The sequence below is a fragment of the Rutilus rutilus genome, assembly GCF_951802725.1.
Source record: "Rutilus rutilus genome assembly, chromosome: 3".
NCBI lineage: Eukaryota > Metazoa > Chordata > Actinopteri > Cypriniformes > Leuciscidae > Rutilus > Rutilus rutilus.
Genome location: NC_140211.1, coordinates 18,982,379 through 19,004,336, shown reverse-complemented (window position 1 = coordinate 19,004,336; position 21,958 = coordinate 18,982,379). Strand labels below are relative to the sequence as shown.

General features: G+C 38.2%; 1 protein-coding gene across 1 annotated transcript; it reads left to right on the top strand.

Annotated features, from left to right (window-relative positions):
• Positions 1–483: 483 nt before the first annotated feature.
• Positions 484–21,743, top strand: alx4a (ALX homeobox 4a). The gene is made up of 4 exons (XM_084405303.1): positions 484–1,157; positions 14,317–14,630; positions 18,178–18,306; positions 19,538–21,743. Exons 1-4 carry the CDS (start codon positions 647–649, stop codon positions 19,853–19,855), a joined length of 1,272 nt encoding a protein of 423 aa, XP_084261429.1. The 5' UTR covers positions 484–646; the 3' UTR covers positions 19,856–21,743.
• Positions 21,744–21,958: the final 215 nt, after the last annotated feature.

Sequence of the window (21,958 nt, the reverse complement as noted above, 5' to 3'; positions counted from 1 at the left end):
TCGGGTTTAATAGCCTAGTATTTCTTTCAAACTGCATTAAAAATGTAAATGCACAAAAAGGCATACGATGTCGATCTTGATGGTGGCAAAGGATTGATCAGACCTGATAAAACAAGATTAAAAAACAAAAATGTGAAAACTATATCTAACAGAAAAGAAAACCATAAGATTCTAACAGTGAAACACATCAGTGGCTTAAACACAACAAACATATAATTCCACATAGAGCTCAAACTTGTTTCTTTGTTGCATTGCAGGATAAAGTCTTAGTTAAAAAGCATTGCGAATCAACCATTAAATTGTTCCCTCCGTTCTGCCCTTCACATTCAATCAGTTATACATTTCATATCCTAATGACATTAATGTCATGTGTTAAGTCCCCCCACATATTTCCAACAAAACATTTTTTTCTTCTTCTTCTTAGCAAAGGTCTGACCTCACCCATTCATTTCATCTACATAATAACCGAGGAGAGGTCTTGACGTGCGTAGTGGTCTATACCGAGGAGATCTGGGCTGCATCTTCAGAAGACGCATTTTTCGTTACTCCTCTAACCTTAAGGGGGCTTTTTAGCTTTTGGTTAGCTATCCGTTTCTGGAAAACATCTGAATCATTGTATAACCAAAGCCAGCTGCTGCACAAGTCTATGCGTGCGTGTGTGAGTGTGTATGTGTGTATTATTGGTTTGTACGAGGAAGAGGGAGAGAGCGTGAGCGTATCTGCTCACTTTGCTCTCCAAAAAAGGAAAAGAAAGAAAGAAAAAAAATCGATTGGACGTCTTTTTTCTTCCAGAAACTTTTTTTTTTTAGGAATGAACGCCGAGACGTGCGTTTCATACTGCGACATGACATCCATGGATTCATATTATAGCCCATCTGCACCGCAAGGTAGGGATCACCAGGCGAACCCTTTCAGGACATTCCAGGCGAGTGACACCAAATACAGCCCCGCTTTCCTGACCAACAAAGGTCAGGCGTACGGGGAAAAAGCTGGGAGCCCGTTCCAGCAGGAATGCCAGTCATTGGATGCCACTGCTGGGGAAGGCACCTTTAACAAATACCACCTCTTCATGCAGAGGTCCTCCTGCAAAACTCCCCCAGACAGCAGCAAACTCCAGCAGGACAGCGGACACAACGGAGGGCTCATCGCCTGTTATGGTGAGTTTAAAATCAAGCATTTGTAAAATAGGAAATAGTCTTAGTATGCAGAGAAGCAACTCAAGATGTCCTCTACTTTCTCGTTTCAAATAAATGCACAGCGTCACGTTCAACTGCAATGACATTAATGTTTTTATGACTCTGTTAAGATAATCTGCAAATCCCTCTAATAAAAAGCTACAATTAGACCAGGTTATTTTTCTTGAGAGGCGGTTATTCATATTGATAATCACATCAGAGTGAAGTCCATCAGTAGGCTAATATTTACAAAGCAAATGCAATTGACTTCACAACTTACTACCAATATAACTGGCTCAGCTCTCACAGTAACACAATTAGGATGAGGCATAACCTCCCCCTTTATTAGCCTACATTTTACCTTTGAAGATTGAATCAAATTATATTTAATGCGATAATCTGAATTACAATTCTTAATACTGGATCTGAAGCAGACAATTGAATTAACACATTTTGGAAGGCAAACGCAACTAATTTTAAAGACTTTTACAAGTTGTCGACGACACATTAAGGATTTTGACAAATTCTCTATATGACCGCAGGCTCGGATATGTATAGGCTACGCAATACGAAAGCCCTCTGGGCTAACAAAGTCAAGACTTGGCGAAAATGTTGCATAACTGTAGGTTATAAAATAGGTTACAAGCATGGCTATAGCTCGTGCATTCGGTGAATTGTGAAGTGCTTTTATTTGGAATTAGTTAAAAGACACCGCGAGATAGCACAAAATAAAACACTTAAAAAAAAAAATAATAATAAAAAAAAAAATCAAGAGCAACTAAATCAAAACGCTTCTTTAACCAATAGCCTGTAAAATGAGGGCACTGGAATTGGTACAGTCATGTGCAGCTTAAATTATAAACTGTAAAGGCATTTAATTTTCTACAAATGCAACAAAAATATTTCTTTCAACACGTTTTAGCAATCTGTGAAGTTAGTGTTCGTGGATGGAAACAAAATAATTAGCTACACGAGAGCTTTTCTCAGGATTCCCGTATTCTAATAATAATAATAATAATAATAATAATAATAATAATGACCATGTTATAAAAAATATAAATTCTAAAACAGGAGGGACAAACATTTAAAAATATTTCCGGATACGGAAGCCAAAGAGTTGGTAGCGGTAGCCCATAATGAGGTTGGAAAAATGTTTCAATGTGTCCATAAAAGTCTTTTGCAAATGTTTGTTTTAGTTAATGCATTTTTAACAATGCACATATTTTAAACTGACACTAATCTGTTTGAGATTAAACGTTTTTTTTTTCGACGTAACAAGAAAAATGTCAGGTGTGCTGTGCGACCACAGGCTATTAACGCTGTATGAACTGTCTGGAGTTTAAAATAAGAGAAGAAAAAAGGCTTAAAAATCACAAAATAAGTATTAAGACTGCATTGTTTTTGGATTATTCGAAAGAGGAAATATATTGACAAATTTAAGAAAAATTGAAAAGGAAAGGAATTTTTTTGGAAAATGGAATACCGATAGTCATTAATCACCTAGCCTATTATAATATCAAAACAACCTTTAAAAAACATGCTTCGACTTTCAAGAGTAAAGCAAAAATGCATCTTCAGACATTGGCTACAATCACTTGGTATTTTTCCCCCCTGAAATTACCAAAGCTTGCAATAGCCTAAATATATAGCAGGACTACGATCATCATTCAATATAGAAAAACATAACACTGGCTGCAATAAGAAAGGGCAAAACGAATAGGCTGCATCTCAATCTGTTATAGGCCTAAGAAACTTGTGTCCTCTGAAAACTATAAGACTACGACAATTTTATATGGGAAAGAATGCCATACGGGTTCATCTAGGTTTAGTTGTCAAAAACACATAGTGTTAGAGGAACATAGTGCAAAAGAGACCGTAAGAACATGGCGATATTATTGTCAGTTGCAACATCGAAGAGAGGGGAAAAAAGAAAGAAAATAAGCAGTAACACAATAACAACGGCATTAATAGTAACACTTTTAGAGATAAATTGCCCATTTAGAATTGTGACCGGATTGACACTTTCATACGACAAAATAGCCTACAAAAGCCATCATTCGTTTACATCTGCAGCTTTCGGGAACGCGCTGCATAATAAACGGATGACGCAACGAGATATAGACATAGGCTACATTAGATTTAATAATGGTCTGTTGTGCAGATGTTGTCAAATAAAAGTCCTATTTCCCAAACTATAATTAAAACCTCTCTGACAGAAAAAAAGACCATAGGAGTTGATTAACATAACCTTACAAGTAGGCTAAATAGCTAAATTAGCCAGTTTAATTTAAACTTAGCCTATATGTTTTATTATGCCATTATTAATATGACGATGTTACAGACTAGAAGTTGATTTGATTAATAAAGGCCTAATTGAATCTTATATGAACCAAAGTGTTATGACATTTCAAAATGTAAGCTACATTAACAAAAGACCTGTTACATTATATGATAGTGTTATCATAAGTTATTATAAAGTGTTATTTTGTGATGGTAAGAAAAACCGTTCCAATTAATCCTCCAAGTGTCAGTGGTAAAGTGATGGATTTACCATCAGCAGCTGGCTTTGACATATAGCTCATTCATAAAAATTAGCAAAAAGCATCACAATAGAAAACAGAAATTGAAAAACACTTACTTGTCCGTTTAAAAATGATGTCTGTCTATTTAGAGCAGGTAGTACTAATCCAAATCAGTTACAGCAAACCCTCTTGTGGTGAGGGAGTGTTGATATTCTTAACAATATCCTGCTTTATTCATGACGGGTAGTAAATAGGTTACTGAAGAATTGCATGCATTTGGTGGCATCCTGTAAACAACAGCATCTCCAGAGTCTCAGTTCAAAGGGATAGCTTATTTTTTTAATAAGGGATAATGAATGCATCAATGTAATTGATCTAGAGGTTAGTGAACACTGAGTAACTGACTTAAACTGAAAACACATTTCATCCATTTATATGAATGGGTTTATGACTGTTTGTGTGCTATTTTTACGATATTAATATATTTCCAATGAACGTTGCCACAAATGGAACTCTTTTGAGACAGTGTGTCACTCATATAATTAGGAAAAAGCAACTTCGAAGCGCAAAGAATAACAATGCATTCTGAAGAGATTGGCCGATACAGATAACTACCGTTCATTAGGGCAATGAAATTACAACATGTGGTCTAATTTGAAAAACCACTTTGATTATCAAATAGTAAATCACAATTTAATATTCAGATGTGCATTTAAACCAAGAGCTTGTTAAAATGTAATGATTCATTCTGCTCTCAAAAGACATCATTACAGCAACTCAAAAAGTGCAACATGCAAAGTGTCCTGCCAGAGAAATTATTCAGGCCAAAATGAAAGTTGCTAAGTAATTTTATGATGTGTGATGCCTGCATAGAGGAATGATAATGAAGTTAGTGATTGAACGAATACATAAATGCCTATTTAAACCAAGATACTTACCAAATTGAGTGTGGCTTACATAATTCTGCAGTCACAGACTAACACTTGCATCAACTTCACATTTCCCCTGGGCATGATTATTATATGCCGAAGAGGGAATGTGGTTTTCAAAACAAGCTTTTGACTAATTCCTCCTTTGTGGTCAGCGGTAATAACACAAAGAAAATGACACTCTTAAAAGGGAGCCCTTCATCACCTCATCAGTGAAACCCCAATTTTACCACAGCATTGTCCTTCATTAGTGAACATGAACACTAGAATTGTCCTCACCCCCCAAAAAAAGATCACTATAGGTCAGATGTACATTGACAAGGTCCCTGTTAATCAAGACTAAGGGAGCCCGTGAAATGTCAAAGGATGATGACTTCATAAAACCTTGTTAAACAAATGCCTTGTACAAATACACAACGTGTCACCATCACAGCCTTTGCATTTGGCATGAGATGTTGATGGAAGAGATCACAAACGTTTGGCAATATCAGCATTAAAGGCAACAATTAAGGATTCACTCACAATGCAAGTACATGCTTTAGATCAGGTCATGATGAACAAGGTATTTGTATTATAGAAAATGAATAGGCTAGACCGTATTCATGGGCTACATCATTTAGTGTTTACAGTAGAGATAATCAGATAAGAAATGATGTTAGTTTGATTGACAACCTATAGCGCAACAGGCAAACCTTGCAACTTGTGTTTGGGTTATTACTACTTTTTCAGTATTATTTTGTACTTTGGTGGTTGTGTGAATCATTTAGGCTTAAGCTTGCTCATAGTTTGTTTCCACTGGCAGTGTTTAAAGTCTTTGCTCCAATCAGTGTTTGAGACAACTACAAAACAAATCAGACCTGATACTTGTTCAGTGGACTTTTGTGCTCTGTTTATCATTCAGAAAAACTCCAAAAATCGTGCGTAAAATAATGGTTGGAGATTACATTTTAATGATGGTGACTTTTTAGTTTAAAAGCTTTTAGATTCCTAGGTTGTGTTCGTACGCTTTCATTTATTCTCCCTGCTTGCAAATCTTTTTTAAAGACTCTCACTAAATGGCAAACTATCATTTATAAGAGCGTTTGGCTGATATGATGAATAACTATATGAAAGGAAGTAGCTCAGCTGCATTTATTTAATGAGCATTAACAAGCAGAAAGACCTTTTTCCGGTTGTAAAACACAATTAAATTCTGCAGGTAGGGATAAAAAAATAAAGGTAAAAAAGCCACTTTTATCATATAAAAATAAATAGAAAAACATAAATAAAAGTAAATTATTAATGAGATATCACATGCATATAATGACATACTATGCTATAAAGAAAAAATAGTTTGATTTGTTGAAATATTATAATTTATAAAGAACGTTATTTAATTTACACAACATCTGAAGTACTTTTAATGATATCAACTGTATGAATTTTCACCATGTATTATATGAATTTACATTGGTAATCATTTGCAATGTCTGTATTACTACACTATTGTAATTTGAAATGATTATAACAAAAGCATGGATATAGTCATAGTGGAACAGAAGTACTGCACAAAGGCGGGGGGGGGGGGGGGGGGGGGTATGAGACATATTCCCATAGTCTGTTGATCTAAGGAGAGGTGACAAGGACTTGGGATCATTTTACCAGTTCAAAATTTGGCTTTGCAGTTTACATTAGCCTCAGTGTGCTTGCCTGAGCGCGGCAAGTCGGCAGTCGGCTTCAAAGACAAGGCCTCTATTTAAACAGCATAATCGAACCCAAATAGATTCCCTCTAACGGGTCTTCCACTACTAGTGAACGGCTGAGCATTTGATCAAAGGTGAAAGCAATTTTTTATGTGAGCGAATTGAAATTTGTTGCTTCATATCTTTACTATTGATTTGGAACTTATCGATAATACGAAAATAAAATAAATGTAGACACATTCATTCTTTTTTGAAAGGGATAGTTTACCAAAAAAAAAAAAAAAGGAAGATACTGTTATTTACTCACCTTTGTGTTTTTCTGAACTCTGTGAATTGCAAAAAGGGATATTTTGAAGAATGTTGTGATAACACCACCGGACTCCATTGACTTTCATTGTATGGACATTTTTCATAATATCTTCTTTTTTGTTTTCTGCAGAAGAAAGAATACAGTAAGTCATGAGTTTAAAATGACGTAAAAATGAGTAAATTACAGTATTTCCACACACACAAAAAAAAGGGTTTCTAAAGTTTCTAATACTGTAAAGTATGCTTTTATGCTAATTTAGCTTTAGGCTCTTCTGTATTTTTTCTTTACATTATCATCTTACAAGACAGTGATTAGTTAGGTTTTTACAGCATTCCATAGTGCTTGTTAACTAGAGCACCGCTCCAATGTGGTTTCTAATGCCATCCAGGAGATTCCAAACTTTACTGAGGGTTTGGGAAATGCAATGTCAACTGCTTAACAAACAAAACAGTACAATAAAAAAAGAGAACAGTACAAGGCAAGTTGTTGCAACATATTTAAACTGATTTAATTCTGTAACCCTTGCACCAGAGACAATAGAGATATATTTGTGCCCAAGGACGTTCACAGCCGAAGCCACAGCCGAAATCACTAAAATACTGCACTTACACAGAGTACTTTAACTCGCTATATATTTTTTCAGAAAACCACCAAATCTAAACTCTCCATAATCATAATTGGTTGAAAGGCCGCAACCAAACCAAGTAGTCTTAGGAAAACAAGCTCAAAGAGTTTTGATCTGACACCCCACGTTTTCTTTTTGACGGTGCATATGGACTCAAAGTGCATTTGATAAACATCCTCAGGTTTAAGCAGTCTTGAGTTCAAATACTTTTTGTCCTGACACTCCAAGGGAGCCGGAGGAGCGGAGCGAGCTGTGATTTATCGCGAGAAGCAGTTTAAAGGAAATGCTGTGTTTTCTTGCCCAGCATGTGCTCTTTGCTGCAGCCTGCTGGGATAAATCGTCCTTCAGGACTAGCTGTGCGTTTGGACTTCTCTGCGGATACCCATCAGAGTCTCACTACCGGGCGTTTTTTTTTTTCAGTCGGCACCAGCTGAGACTCAACTCTCCCTCTGAAACAACTGCTGTCTTGTGCGTGTATATGTCTATTGAATAGAGTCACAGTTCTCTCAGAAGCACGCAACTTCAAGAACGAGAGGTGACCCCTAAAACGTAAAGCAAGTTATAGGAGGAGACAGTCCCTGTGGTTTGGTTGGGCTAAGTTAAGAATCGCGCCGCTGTTGTCACATCTGCCTTTGAGTATGTGATTTGCTCTGGTTTTGCAAATGGCTGCACGAGTAGACGTTTACTAATGAGGCTCCTTCTCTACTAATATCTTGTGGTGTCACGCTCACAATCACCAATAAAAAAAAAATCTTTCACCATTTCCATATGCCACCAGCCAGTCATTCTTCATATCACAACCTATCAATCTCTTGCCGTGTCCGTCTGTAAGAGCCTGAAGTAATTAGATGGCGGAAGGGAAGTTCAGACTGTTGGCCTGGCTTCAGAGCACAGAGCTGCCTATTACAATTCAATCCATATTTTAAGCACAGAAAACAAATCTAATTACTGATATAAATAAAAGCTTAGATGAGCAAACAGTCTTCCCCGATTTTCTTTGAGTCATAATAACGATGAAACCCGGCCTGACTACGTCTTATTTATGCCTTTTAATTTTGGCATATTTCACCATTAACCCTTCACAGAGACCCCAGGTAGCCTAATTTATAGTGTTTCTTTTATTTGCCTGCTGCTGACCCTAACAATCAGATTCTGTAAAAAAGCATAGAGGATGCCCTGCCGCTTTACAGCTAGTTAAATTACACTTTGATGTGTTCCCCCGTTTTCAGCTGGTACTAAATGACTACCCCTTGTAAAGATCTGACCCTTGCTAACTCACGGGGTCGAGCACCGACATCCTACAAAGCCAGGAACCACTGGCGTCTCCCATCGAAGGCAAGGCACCTTTTTAGTGCAAGTGGATCTGGAACCACTGTGCTAGCCATTCATGCATATTTTATGAAAATATATAGTGGTGCCCTTTCCTCTTGATTTATAGGATATATCAAATGGCGACCCATTTGAAGATATTTTACTCTGGAGTCAGAGGTAAAAGTAGATGCTGTAAAGTAGGTTTACAAGCCCCATTCTTGTTACGCATACAGGTGTGAACCTACTCGGGTTAAAATGCCAATTAGTCTTTTTCCTGAACCTCACCGTCTCCTAACCTAGAGCTGAACTTCTTGTCCTGCCCTGGTAACTGATGCAATGACTCTCTTACCTCATTGCACTGGAAAAGTAAAAGACTTCACACATCCCTCACTCTGTAAGGAAGGAGAATCAGTGTTATGAAAGCTGACGCACAGATAACTAGATGGAAAACACACAAATACTATTATGTCCTCATGAATTAAAAATAAAATAATAATCGCTCCCCCAAAACCAGTATGCAGGATGTCTAATAAACAAGAGAAATAAAATTCCACACACTATCAATGCTAGCAAAAACATTCTACATAACATGCATAATATGTTATTATGTATATGTTATATGTACAAATGCCATTCTAAAGTTTGGGATCAGAAGTCTTTTTTATTCTGCAAAGATACTAAATTGATCAAAAGTGACAGTAAAGACATGATGTTAAAGGATTTCCATTTCAATTACTGTTCTTTTCATCAAAAAATCCAGATTTTTTTATTTTTTTATCTCACTTTCCACAAAAATACTAAGCAGCTTAACTGAGCTTGTTTCTTGTGCACAAAATCAGCATATTACAATGATTTCTGAAGTATCATGAGAAACTGAAGACTGGAGTAATGATCCCATCACAGGAATGAATTACATTTTAAAATATTACAATTGTAATATTTGTTTCAGAATATGTTTGAATGTGTTTTAATCAAATAAATGTAGACTTGTTAAAGATAAGGGACTTCTTTCAAAAATATTTATAAATCTTAACGCCACACATTTGAATGGTAAGACAATCAAAAACATCAAGCAAAACATTTAAAATATGTAATGAATAAATCAGAAAAATCAGTGATCAATAGCAGTGAAAATACAAGTAGCCTAAAGACAGCCTAAAATGGACAGTGAATAGATCCCTTGTTCAGTCAATTCTGCTAAAATAATATTCTCACTTGCAATTCACTGGTGATTTTTCTGGTATTATCTGTGGTAGACATTTTTCCTAAAGCCAGATATGACCTCATGAAACTTCAGTGTGTCTAACAGCACCACAAACAGGGTAAAACAGCATGACCATGTTCTGCTCTGCATTTTTTTTTTTTTTTTTTTTTTGCAATCTTCAACCACTACCCCCCTCAGAGCTCCAGTTCAAAACTTTTTCTATTCTGACAGAAACATTTTGCCGTGAGATTTCTTGCCCAGAAGGCAGGTCATGTTACTCGCCCATATGGTGGAGCTACGGGGCAGCCAAGTCTCTGTTCACCTTGAGCAGCGGAGAGCCTGGGTTGAACCCTTGGTGGACTACGAGACTGTCACAATACTCTAGGTCTGCCAAAAGCCATCAGTGACACGGGGTATAAACAAGAGCCTTTGATCGCTAGGCCCCGATTTCAAACAGGCTGTCAGCTTTTCCATGTGGGGGCAAAAGGCGTGAGGCATCTGAAGGGACAAGCTGAAAATATTTATGTTTGAGTAAATTCGCTGCTCCCACTTGCTTAACAAGATGTGTCAGTCGTGGGCAAGAGGCAATGTGGGAACCATTATACCCCCAGGCCTGGCTCCATGTCTGTCATGGCTGAGCCCATGGTGCCTGGAAAAGGCAAATAGGGAGACAACCAAAAGGAAGCATATACAATGTGATATATGGTCAAGAACAGGAGCAGTTCCTAAGGCATATACCTACAAAAGGTCAAGACAAAAATGCTATATTTACCAAGCTGAAATTTTCTAAAGCTCTCTAAATCTAAAACAAACAATAAGAGTTAAAGGGATAGTTCACACAAAATGAAAATTGTCATTTATTTACTCACCCTAATATTGATCCAAAATCATATGACTTTCTTTTTTCTGTGCAACATAAAGAGAAATATCTCAATTTATCCCAAAAAATTAATGGCTCAATTAGACTGAAAGGCCTTCATATGTAAACATCCCAATCAATCAGATTGAGCTTGACCCAAATTAAATTTTGATCACATTGAAAGGGGTGGTGTAGACCTGAAATAATACGATCAATACTTTTTTCCCCAATCGGATTAAAAAAAATACCTTGCACACATGCGCAGTGCTGTGATACGCATGTTTACCAGACCCCTTTTACAATAAGTTTACATATGTTTTACTTATAATGAACGTGCAAACTGTGTGTTTATTTTTGTCTTAGGAACTGTGTCAATGGAGGAAACCAAATATTTGCTAAAAAAAAGCTTTTTTGGCATATTTGTTAACTTTCCATTAAGGTATGTCATCAAGGCAAAAACGTAATTTCTACTCACGGTAGCTCCGGTAACATTACAGCGGTGGCTTTCTCTAGTTCCCAGTGAGGATAAAGACACACGTAAATGAAAATGTGAATCGAGTTGCAAAGTTTAGGATTCCTATAAACAGAATCTAAAATCAGAATGGATTTTTTTGGATTGAGGAAAATTAGCACATGCAAACATACCTTGATTTTTTTATCCATACAATAGAAGTCAACAGTCACCAAAACAGTTCCGTACCCAACGTTCTTCAAAATATCTTTTGTCTTTCATAGAAGAGGTTTGGAATATCACAAGAGTGATTCATTTCATTTTTTAGTGAACTATGCCTGTAAGAGAGAGATTCAACCAAAAGCCAAATGCCATTAAAAAAAGCTGGTTCCATTTTATGGAGAGTATTATACATTATCTTAATGTTTTTTTCCCTAGGCAGAATCAATTTTTCAAATCAGTGACACCACACGAGATTCACAAAGCCACAAATTGTTGTCTTGATCACAGTTCACATGGTTATTGGCAACTGAAAGATTAGAACTTGGAGGAATGAAAGTCTGGTTGTGCCAATATGTTCTTGTTGCACACATTACCAGGGCTGGACTAACTACATGGGCGTTTGGGCATGTGCCCAGGGACAACATGCTTAGGGTGTGAACAAATCAGGGCCGTACAAATGGTTTCAAATAGTGGGAGATGTGAAAGAGTGAAAAGAGTGCAATTTTTTTTCTTTTAGCTTGTTACTGGGGCAGAGCCTTCAAAAGCTACATATCTGTGGCTTATCTACCCCTAAATGAATTGTTTACCCAAAAGTTACAATTATGTTATTATTGTTGTTCCAAACCTGTATGACTTACTTTCTTCCTTGGAACACGAAAGAAGATATTTGAAGAATGTTTTAACCATACAATGAAAGTCAATGGGGTCCAAAACAACTTTAGACCCTGTTGACTTACATGTCATTTCAAAAGAAAAGTCATACAGGTTGTCCGATGCCAGAATTTGTGCGTTTCGGTGGACTATGCCCTTAAAGGGATATTTCACCCAAAAATGAAAATTAGCCCATGATTTACTCAACGTAAGAGCAACGTAAGTTGTTCTTTAGGCGCAAGTAGACTGTGTATGGCCGTTTGGACGGAAAATAGTTATTTTACTTCATAAAGTTTTAAATATGGATATTTTTCTTACACAAACAGATCGCTTTGCTTTAGAAGGCCTTTATTAACCCCCCTGGAGCCGTGTGGATTACTTTTATGATGGATACACTTTTTTGGACTTCAAAACAGAAACAACCATTACCATTATAAAGCTTGGAAGAGGCAGGATATTTTTTTAAATAACTCCAATAGTATTTTTTCTGAAAGAAGAATGTCATATAGACCTAGGATTGAGGGTGAGTAAATCATGGGCTAATTTTCATTTTTGGGTGAAATATCCCTTTAATATAGTAGCCTACCATTAGATGCTAATATGCACCCTGTTTGGGGATAAAATACAAAGGAGTACTTTTGAGGGTACTGCACCAGTTACAAGCCGTTGACAATCTCTCTCACGGGGCACCACAATAACCTAATCTGGCTCTGTACATTACCCTACATGGTTCTGTGAGGAGGTGAGAAAAGCATGCGTACCAGTAGCATTTACCCATCTGCCCCTCAGCTCAAACCCGAGAAGGCTTTAATCAAGTCTCGCATTAGAAAATGAACACCTCAACACTGCATCACCTAAAATAACTTTCTGTCACTGAGCACTGAGCTAAAGTAAGACATAAAGCTCAGGGTCGCCACTGGATCACATAAGAAGGGAACATTCCAAAAGGAACTCTAATCCAGCTTTACACCCTATTCCTCCTTGCAGTTAAATGAGTGAAACAGAGAAACAGCCAAAAGTCTGCCAATACAGCCATCAAGTTTGTAAGCGTTATGATTTGAGTGAGCATGCCAGTCTTTGTAGCACAGCTTTTCCACAAAGCACAGACAGGTAATGAGCACTGAGAGAGAGCTGGAGAAATGACCTAATGTACTGGAATCCTCACATTCATTGATCTGACTGAATTTATGACCGGCACGCTGACTGGGGTTTCACAGCTGAGCTGCTGTGTGTTTCCAGTGGCTTGACGCAGAAAATTACTACTCTAGGGCCGCTAGTGCGGCCTCATTGCGAGCCAAGCTCCATTTTGCACCCTTTCCACAGACTGTGTGTATGTTTGAGGCTACACTCATCAAACAGGGCAGTAGTCTTCGAATTGTGCCCAAGTGGGAAACCGGTAATTTTCTGTCAGTCTGCAATTACAGCCATGGTGTCTGTTACACATGAGCAGCTGATTCATGAGCTGAGACCGGCGGCCGTTACTACAACCACGGGTCTTACAACTATGAACGACAACACTACATTGCCTTGGTTAATATTAAATTGCATGCAATATTATATTATATTGACCAATATTATAACACTTAGATAAGTTAACAGTATTGTTTAATTTGTTAACATTAGTTAATACAATGCAGGTATAATGGACTTACAATGAACAATACTTTATTAATGTAGGGTAATTTCTACATTTCTGATGCTTGATAGTAAATCTGTTAATAACTAGCATGAAAGTATTACAAACAAACATTAATTGGTAATGAACAAAAGCATATTAATTAACATTACCTATATTCATAAATGTTGTAAAAATTGTTCATTGTCAGATCATGACACCCAAAAGTATTAAAGTATTACCTATATATATTTTCAATTTCCAAACATCACTGTAAAAAATAGGGATGGTATTAAAAATGAAATTACACCAGGTTAATGACTTCCCCCCCCTGTGTGTTTCTATAAAATGTAAATATTTAGTTAAAAGAATAGAGTTTAAAATATATATATACATATTTATAATAAAATACAATGCACATACCAGCAAACATTACTTAATTCTTAACAGAAAAAATGTAACTTTGAAAATGAAAAAACCTCAGATTGCTTCAGAGGGATTTACTCTTATAATATAAATTTACAGTAAGTCATTGGAGTGACTTGGGATGAAGAACACAATGATGATAGGAGAATAATTGCTGTTAAACCAAGCCTCAAATGAAATTAAATCAAATTCAATTCAATTAAATAATTGCTCACAATATTTTGGTGATCAAATGGTTCAACAGAATTGCTTCCCTCACATCATTTTCATAATCATTTGTATTCAAGTAATGCACATAATGACCCTTCACAAATGTCTCTTTTTCTGTCTACAGGTAAAGACAGCACAGGGCTGACAGATTCTGAGTTGCCCCAAAACAGTGATCCTGCAGGGATGGATGGCAGCTACCTCAGCATAAAGGAGTCAGGAGTGAAGAGCCCCCAGCAGCCAAACTCAGATTTGGCTTCTCCGTTGTTGGACAAGGCCGAGGGAGAGAGCAACAAGGGCAAGAAAAGACGTAACCGTACCACCTTCACAAGCTATCAGCTAGAGGAGCTGGAGAAAGTCTTTCAGAAAACACACTATCCCGACGTCTACGCTCGGGAACAACTCGCACTGAGGACTGACCTGACAGAAGCTCGTGTACAGGTGTGAGCCACATTTACATTGCCAAATTCAATAACATGTTTTGAATAACCTTGTACAATGAGGCTAGATCAACAATGAAGTCTCTCTCTACTAATTGTAGTCCATTTGAGCTTTGAAAAATGAGGAATGGAAGTCCTGTTAATATAGACCAAGAGGTATTTTTCAAAGTTGGTAAAAGAACAGCGACACTAGGAGGAAGAGTGATTACGCTCAGTGCAAAGAATATTAAAAGTAAATAGAGAATACAGAGAAAAAGCTGTTGAAGTTGGCCGTCACAAGAGATCATAAAGTAAAAAGGGGCTTTCAGATTAGACATGTCAGGGTCTGCTTTCATCTCGTGCCTCTACCTGAACCTCTGAGCCCAGCTGTATTAAACTCAGCCTAGGTCTGGAAAACCAGAACCTTTATGTGACCCACCCCCACCCCTACCCCTAAATTTGCATATAATCCCTCCAACACTACTGCTGCATTCCTGCATCAACAGACAGACCGGGAGATCCCTTTACCCGACCCTGAATGTGCGCTTTACTTAGAAGCCCTGGATTTACACTGTTTGTCTTTCATTAATGTCCCACTCAGGAAAGAATGTGTCCCTCCCTGCTCTCAAGGGTAGGTGAGAGAATCTGGCCTGAAGTTCCTTCACATGGTGAGGGATGCTTATGACTTATATCCATGTACACGACTAGCTATAACTAAAGAATAATTGGAAACATCCAAAGAACCACAATGGTTCAGTTCCAGGGACAATGAACACTGTCAAACCTTTCTGAAACTTACAAGTGAAGCCTTTTCTCAAATACTCTCTACTTTGGGACAGCACAAAAAGATACCTATTTTTTACTGCACATTACCCTAATGCCAACCATAAGATTTTTTACAGCAACATGAAAAAACAAATGACTCATACGGCGAAAAGCAAGCTTAGGTTGTACAAGCAACTAGAGTTCGAGTCTGGCTCAGTCATTTGCTGAACCCACCACTCCACCCATTCTTTTCCCCATCAATTCCTGTTGGTTCTTTACTCTCCTATCTTCACATCTTCACTAATAATAATAACAAGTCAATAAAGAAACAGTACTTATGTACAATCAGACTTACTCAACTGCATTAGTGTAAATTACTAATGTCTCCACAAATTGGCTGAGATTGTTTTTTTCTTTGCCTTTCTAAGGAAAAGATCTGATAATATTAATATACTTCATATGTCTGGATACATCTGGTAAAAGGTTAAGGGCTTAATATGCTATAAATAGCATTTTACAATAATTACAGTTCTGGAGGTCAAGAAACAAAAAAAATGAATGATTCTGAAGTAGAAGAGGTGAGCTTGAGTGACAGCAGAGTCAGACCATCAATCCTCAAAGCTACTCTGGACTTCAAAGCTGTTTTTTCTGCTAGGTTTAGTTCAGTGTTTCTGTTCTTTCTCCCCTGGTGCTGGAACATAAATAAAGCTCCATAATAAGCCTCTAAGCTGCTTTAGCTGTCAACGTCTTTACCAATTACTGTGTTACTAGCCCGCATGGACAACATACAAAAGATTAAAAAAGACTTTTTCTACTACGTTTCTAACAGGTGCTGGTCAAAATTAGTTGACTTGTTAATGTTGGCAGCCTAATGTTGCTGACCAGCAACCACTAAAGGGAAAGAATGATTGGAAATATTTTGAAGAAACCAAAAAGCAAGCCCAAGGTTGCACCAACCACTTTTGACCAAAATACAGATCCAAATAACTCCCCATCTATGGTCTCTCTTGCTCCCTGCCAGTCTAGTACAAAGGTGAACTTTTGGCGTAAGCATTATACAACACACCTCAGTATTGGCTCATCAGTATGAGAGGTGCAAGGGAATCTTTCCACCACTCGTCTACACGCCTCTACTGGGTTGGAGAGTCAGATATGGAAAGCCAGGGGCTTAAGAGTCAGGAAATTAAACATAGAATGAAAACAAACTCCATTTTGAACTTTCTTCCATCTTTCTTTTCGATCTCCCAACTTCCATGCTTAGATTTATGAAAGGGAAGACAGTCTGAGAAAGAGATAAATATAAAAACAGGAATAAAAATGCTGTGCAGACAATCATATTAAACGGACGTCTTTGCATTCTTAGATGCCCAGACGGTATCAAAACCTAGCATCAATTCAAAACACAAGGATGCAAGCGGAGAGCCACAAGAGTGATGATGCTCTCTGAAAAAAATCTGAGCAAAACAAACGTTCTTTTTTTCTCCAGGCAGTTAAGCTCTACAAACATATGATGTGGAGCCAAGGGACAGTGATGTCCACCACCAAATTAAGTGCAAACAGAGCTAAGGTGCTATCAAGTTACGCTTAGAGATAGGCTGACATCTTGCTGGCAATGGATGCAATAACCACAAACTGATTGACCAAAGGGCCATCCCCAGATCCAAGTTCAAGCTCCGTGACGAATTGAGATTGCAAGACAAAAGAAAGACTCAGCTTGAAAAAAAACTTTCCACTCCACAAATCAATAAACAGATACTTCTAAACAGAGAAGAACAGGGATTAAAAGAATGGAATTTTTGGCAGCTCTTCAGACTGCGAACCATGAGAAATCACTTTGTGTAATTTGCTCTCTAATTCCCAGATCTCTAAATAACCATCTATTCAGGGACACAATGCATATTTCTATAGAAAAGAAGAGGGAAAAGAGGGAAAAATGTGAAAGAAAGTGTAACTTGTCAGATAAAATCCAGTACTAACTGTTTGTAAAAAGGAAAGTTTACCCAAAAAGTATAATAATATCATTTACTCACTCTCATGCCATTCAAACATGTGTGAATTTCATTCTTCTGTGGAACACAAAAGAAGATATTTTAAATACATTTTCAGATGCTTTTGGGGTGCAAAACAACATTGGAGCCCACTTAATTTCATTGCATGATCAAAATATATTCATTTGTGTTCAGCACAGAAATTAAAGTCATGCAGGTCTGGAATGACACAAGGGTGAGTAAATGATTCTCATTTTCAATTCACCTTTTCCTTTCTAAAAGCCGAGCAGCAATCTCCTAATCCATCAAAGCAAGCATGTGGTGGTAGTGCAGGAGGAGGAGTGAAACGGTTATTCGAAGCCTCTGGACCCGGTGGGTTCCTGCTTTCCCCTCCCTGCCCCCTGCTGCTGCTGATAGCTCTGATAGAAAAGAAACTCAGAGGAGGCCATCACAATCTGTCAGCTCCCACATCATCAAACAATGGCCAGGTCTCCCCGAACTGTTTCCAGGAAAAGATGCTGATCTATAATACAGCCAAATGGCTTCCTACATGAGCTCTTGACTTACAACTAAAGTGGCAGACTTTCTAGGCACCAAAAAGAAAGTGCAACTAGACATTTGATACCAAATTAGTTACACAATGTATTGAAAATAGAAAGTTTGATAATAGTGGAGATTTATTGACAGAGTAATAAACATCTAAGAAAACATTTCCTCTCTATGATGTAACACCACAGGTGGCCAGTTTGCATGAGGTCATTTAATCACTTACTAATGCGATATCCTCATGATTAAGGGTTGATGTCTTGCTTGCAGGTGTGGTTCCAAAACCGAAGAGCCAAGTGGCGGAAAAGAGAGCGTTTCGGACAGATGCAGCAGGTCCGGACACATTTTTCCACGGCCTATGAACTGCCTCTTCTCACTCGGCCAGAAAACTATGCTCAGGTATAGTGCTACCTCCAGTAATAAATGAAAGAAATGAATATTAATAGTGAATAATGCTGATTAAGGATGGAAATTGTGAAAAATTTTAAGAAAAAAAGTTCCATTCCATTATCAGTTGTTTTAGTACTTACATAAAAAAGTGTTTTGTTCATGGCTCTCTTAGTACTTTTAAGGAATGAAAATACACAGATTTACACAGAAATTTACACAGACTTTTTAATTACTTCACTTTTAGAATAGGAAAAACTGAAAACGTTTATCTTTAACTACACATTCATTGACATATAAAGTAACTTCACTGAATTAAGACATTCAGTTGTAAACTGTATGTGTTTGATTCACTAATTTGAGTCATTTGTTCAGGAACTGATTGTGCTTTATGTTTTTGATTCAGTAAAAAGTATAAATTCTTTCATTCAGGAATCAGACTACACTGGTGTTGCGGCGCCACTTAAGTAGTGCGGGGAGCCCTGTCAGAGTGTTTTATTAAGACTGTTATTAGAACGGACTGTCATAGTCGTTTTTCTTTTTTCAAGTTATCTTTATGATGAAGTTCACTTTTTAAAAAGAGTGCATATTGGTGATGAATTTCAAATGAAAAACAGTAGGAAGGCAGACAACTGACAATTTCGAGACCTAAGGAAACACAATGTCGAGGTCAGGTCAGACCAGGGCTGTGGCCGAGGACGACACGCCTTCACAGGAGAGCCAAAGAATCTCCTGGATTTATTATGAATATGTGGCCGGGTCGGAGGGCAGGGGTGGCTCTTTGGGGAGCGCGCCTGCAGCTGTGGAATGCAGCTTTGCTCACATCTGGGGCATCTCCCTGAGAGGGCTTTCATCTCCCTCCACAGCCCTCCCTCAGACCCCCACCTCCCCAGGCCCAGAGCAGAATACAGCCCTATCAATTCACTCTGTGCTCCCTCCGCTCAGCAGAGGAGGTTACTCTGGGTGTTGAAGGAGCGTACAGAGACAGGCATTCCTCCTCCACACTAGTCAAGCAGCTCCCACTCAGTACGGGACCAGATGAATGCCCCACAGCTCTTGATATATCTCCACATCGAGTACCACTGAGGATTCTGCACCTTCGCCAATGCAATATTTCAAAACAAGGAGTCGTCAGACTTGATAAATGCTCTCAAGACTAGAAGTTACATTAATGTTATTGATGCTGAGATTGCAGAATGTAAATGCACTATACCTTAACCTTCTGCATTTGACTTCGTTGCAGATTCAGAACCCTTCTTGGATAGGCAGCAGCAGTGCGGCCTCTCCGGTGCCGGGCTGCGTCGTACCCTGCGACTCGGTCACTTCCTGCATGCCACCTCATCCACATGCTGCTAGCGGAGTGTCTGACTTCTTGGGTGTGCCCAGTCCTGGAGGTCACATGGGACAGACACACATGGGCAGCTTGTTTGGGAGTCCAGGCATGAGCTCTGGCATTAATGGGTACGATCTAAACATGGACCCCGACAGGAAATCCTCCAGCATCGCCACACTGCGAATGAAAGCTAAAGAACACAGCGCAGCCATCTCTTGGGCTACATGACTCCCCCAACTTTAGGACGTTATCTCTGAAGTCCCTCAACAAACAAGAGGAGGAGGAGCAAATGTGAACATCAGTTAGCCACCAAAGCATGACCTGGGATCAAGGAGTGTGTGGATTGACGAAGACAAGAAAAAGTAATTGAGAAACCATGAGATTTATTTCGATTTGAAGTCTAGAGAGACTAGGGAAAATCAGAGATCATAAAACTGAGAAGGTTCTGGCTTTAAAACAAGAAATACAAGAAAGACGACAGAAACTTGACATTTGAATGCATACACAAATTAAAGGAAAAAGGAAAAAAATAAAGAATGGAAAGAAAACCCTGCACTTATCCGCCACTAGTGTCCCATTTGTAAACACACGTAAATTTATCAAAACGCATCTGGCTTCGTTTTCATCTCAGCATAATCAAAACCTGTTTAATTCTTGTTCTGTCACAGACTCCTTTTTCTAAATATGCCTTCCAAGGGACAAACAATACAGTTTCTCACAGTAAAAACTTTCCCATTGCAGCCTTTATCCAAACAGTTATACAGTAGTAATCGCCGTTTCCCAATATAAAACCTGACAAAATCCCTCAGTGAACAACTACTACTGCTGCTACATTGATTCATTTCTTCATTTGTCCTTGTAGAATTCGGCTATTTAAGATATGTACTACACTTGCAGAAAAGCATACCTCTCCTGTGGGTAACTAGGCACTCGATGCAGGCTTCCTCTTGCCTTAATGAATTGTGTCCCTAGTACAGGAAAAAGACAAGTGCAATCTGGCAGTGCAAAGCCAAAGCAATACGGTTAAAGAACATAAAATAAACAGGTGGCACTTTCTGTCCACACTGCAATCTATCTTTCTATTATTTGCAGTCTCATTTCAATTTCTCTGCAGGAAAGAGTTGTAATAAAGCCGTTTGGCAAGATTTTATGCAAACCTTGGATCCATCATACCAACTGTCAAGTCAAATGTCAATCTTCACTAAGAACTACAATCTACAAAAAGGACGCAAAAATAGGATGAGAAACTTTTGCTTTGTGTTTTGAAGATCACAATATTCTTGCATCTTTCAGTGAACTTTGGTGCCTTGGCTACTCTCCCCTCACTCTCCATGAATTTGCTGCCGGAAATTTGAGCCATGCTTCATTATTTTTTTGGCAGAAGTCCTCATTGCACCATCTCAAATGAAACGATCAACTTGCCAATCTAGGCATTATTCACTATGGCTCTGATTGGGTGGAAGCAATACTGGGTTTGGTGACAGAAATATAAAGCGAGCACCATTTCAAGGTACTACGAGCTTTCTACTTTTCCCAAGTTAGATTTAGATCAGGTAAAACAAAGCTGTTTGAAATCTGGAGCTGAATCTGATACGTTCTGCCCTTTGGAGAAGCCATTTCTAATTTGTAAATGAGAACCACATTTCCTTTCCTTCATTCTGCTGTGCAGCTTATCTGGATCCCTGGAGATACGTATATACACACACAGCTTTTTTATTATAATACCAGAGCAGTGACTTACCTGGGTTTTTTTTTTTGTGTGTGTGTGTGGGGGGGGGGGGGGGGTGCATAGAACGACATAGAATCGTGTTCCATATTGAGGTCTTTTTCAGATCGACAGAAACTAGGCTTCATTACTTAATGTTTTTGAACAAAATGCATAATGCATTGGACACAATATCATGTTAAAATCACTTTGTAAAAGAACCTCATTACATAAAGTTCATTAGAGATCACCTCCTTACAGCTGCTCAGTCTTGTACTCCATGGCCTGGAAATATGATATGTAAAGTGTTGGAGCTTCATGAAGTTCGAGCCATGCTTCATTAATTTTTTGGCAGAAGTCTTCATTGCATCTCATGACTGAGCATCTCATCACCCAGCCTAGCAAGGGACCTGTTTGAAAAAAAAAAATGAAAAAAAATCAATGATAATGTTAATATGCTTTTCAGCAGAACTAAACCTGGCACTTTTTACTAAAGCAGACCCGTCCTGCACCGATCCCATCCACCAGAGTGGCAGTTCAACCTCCAGCCCTCATTAAAAGCCATGAGAAGTTCTGCCAGAGCAGAATTGTGAGTCCTGACATTGTCACTTTTGGCCTTTAAGGGG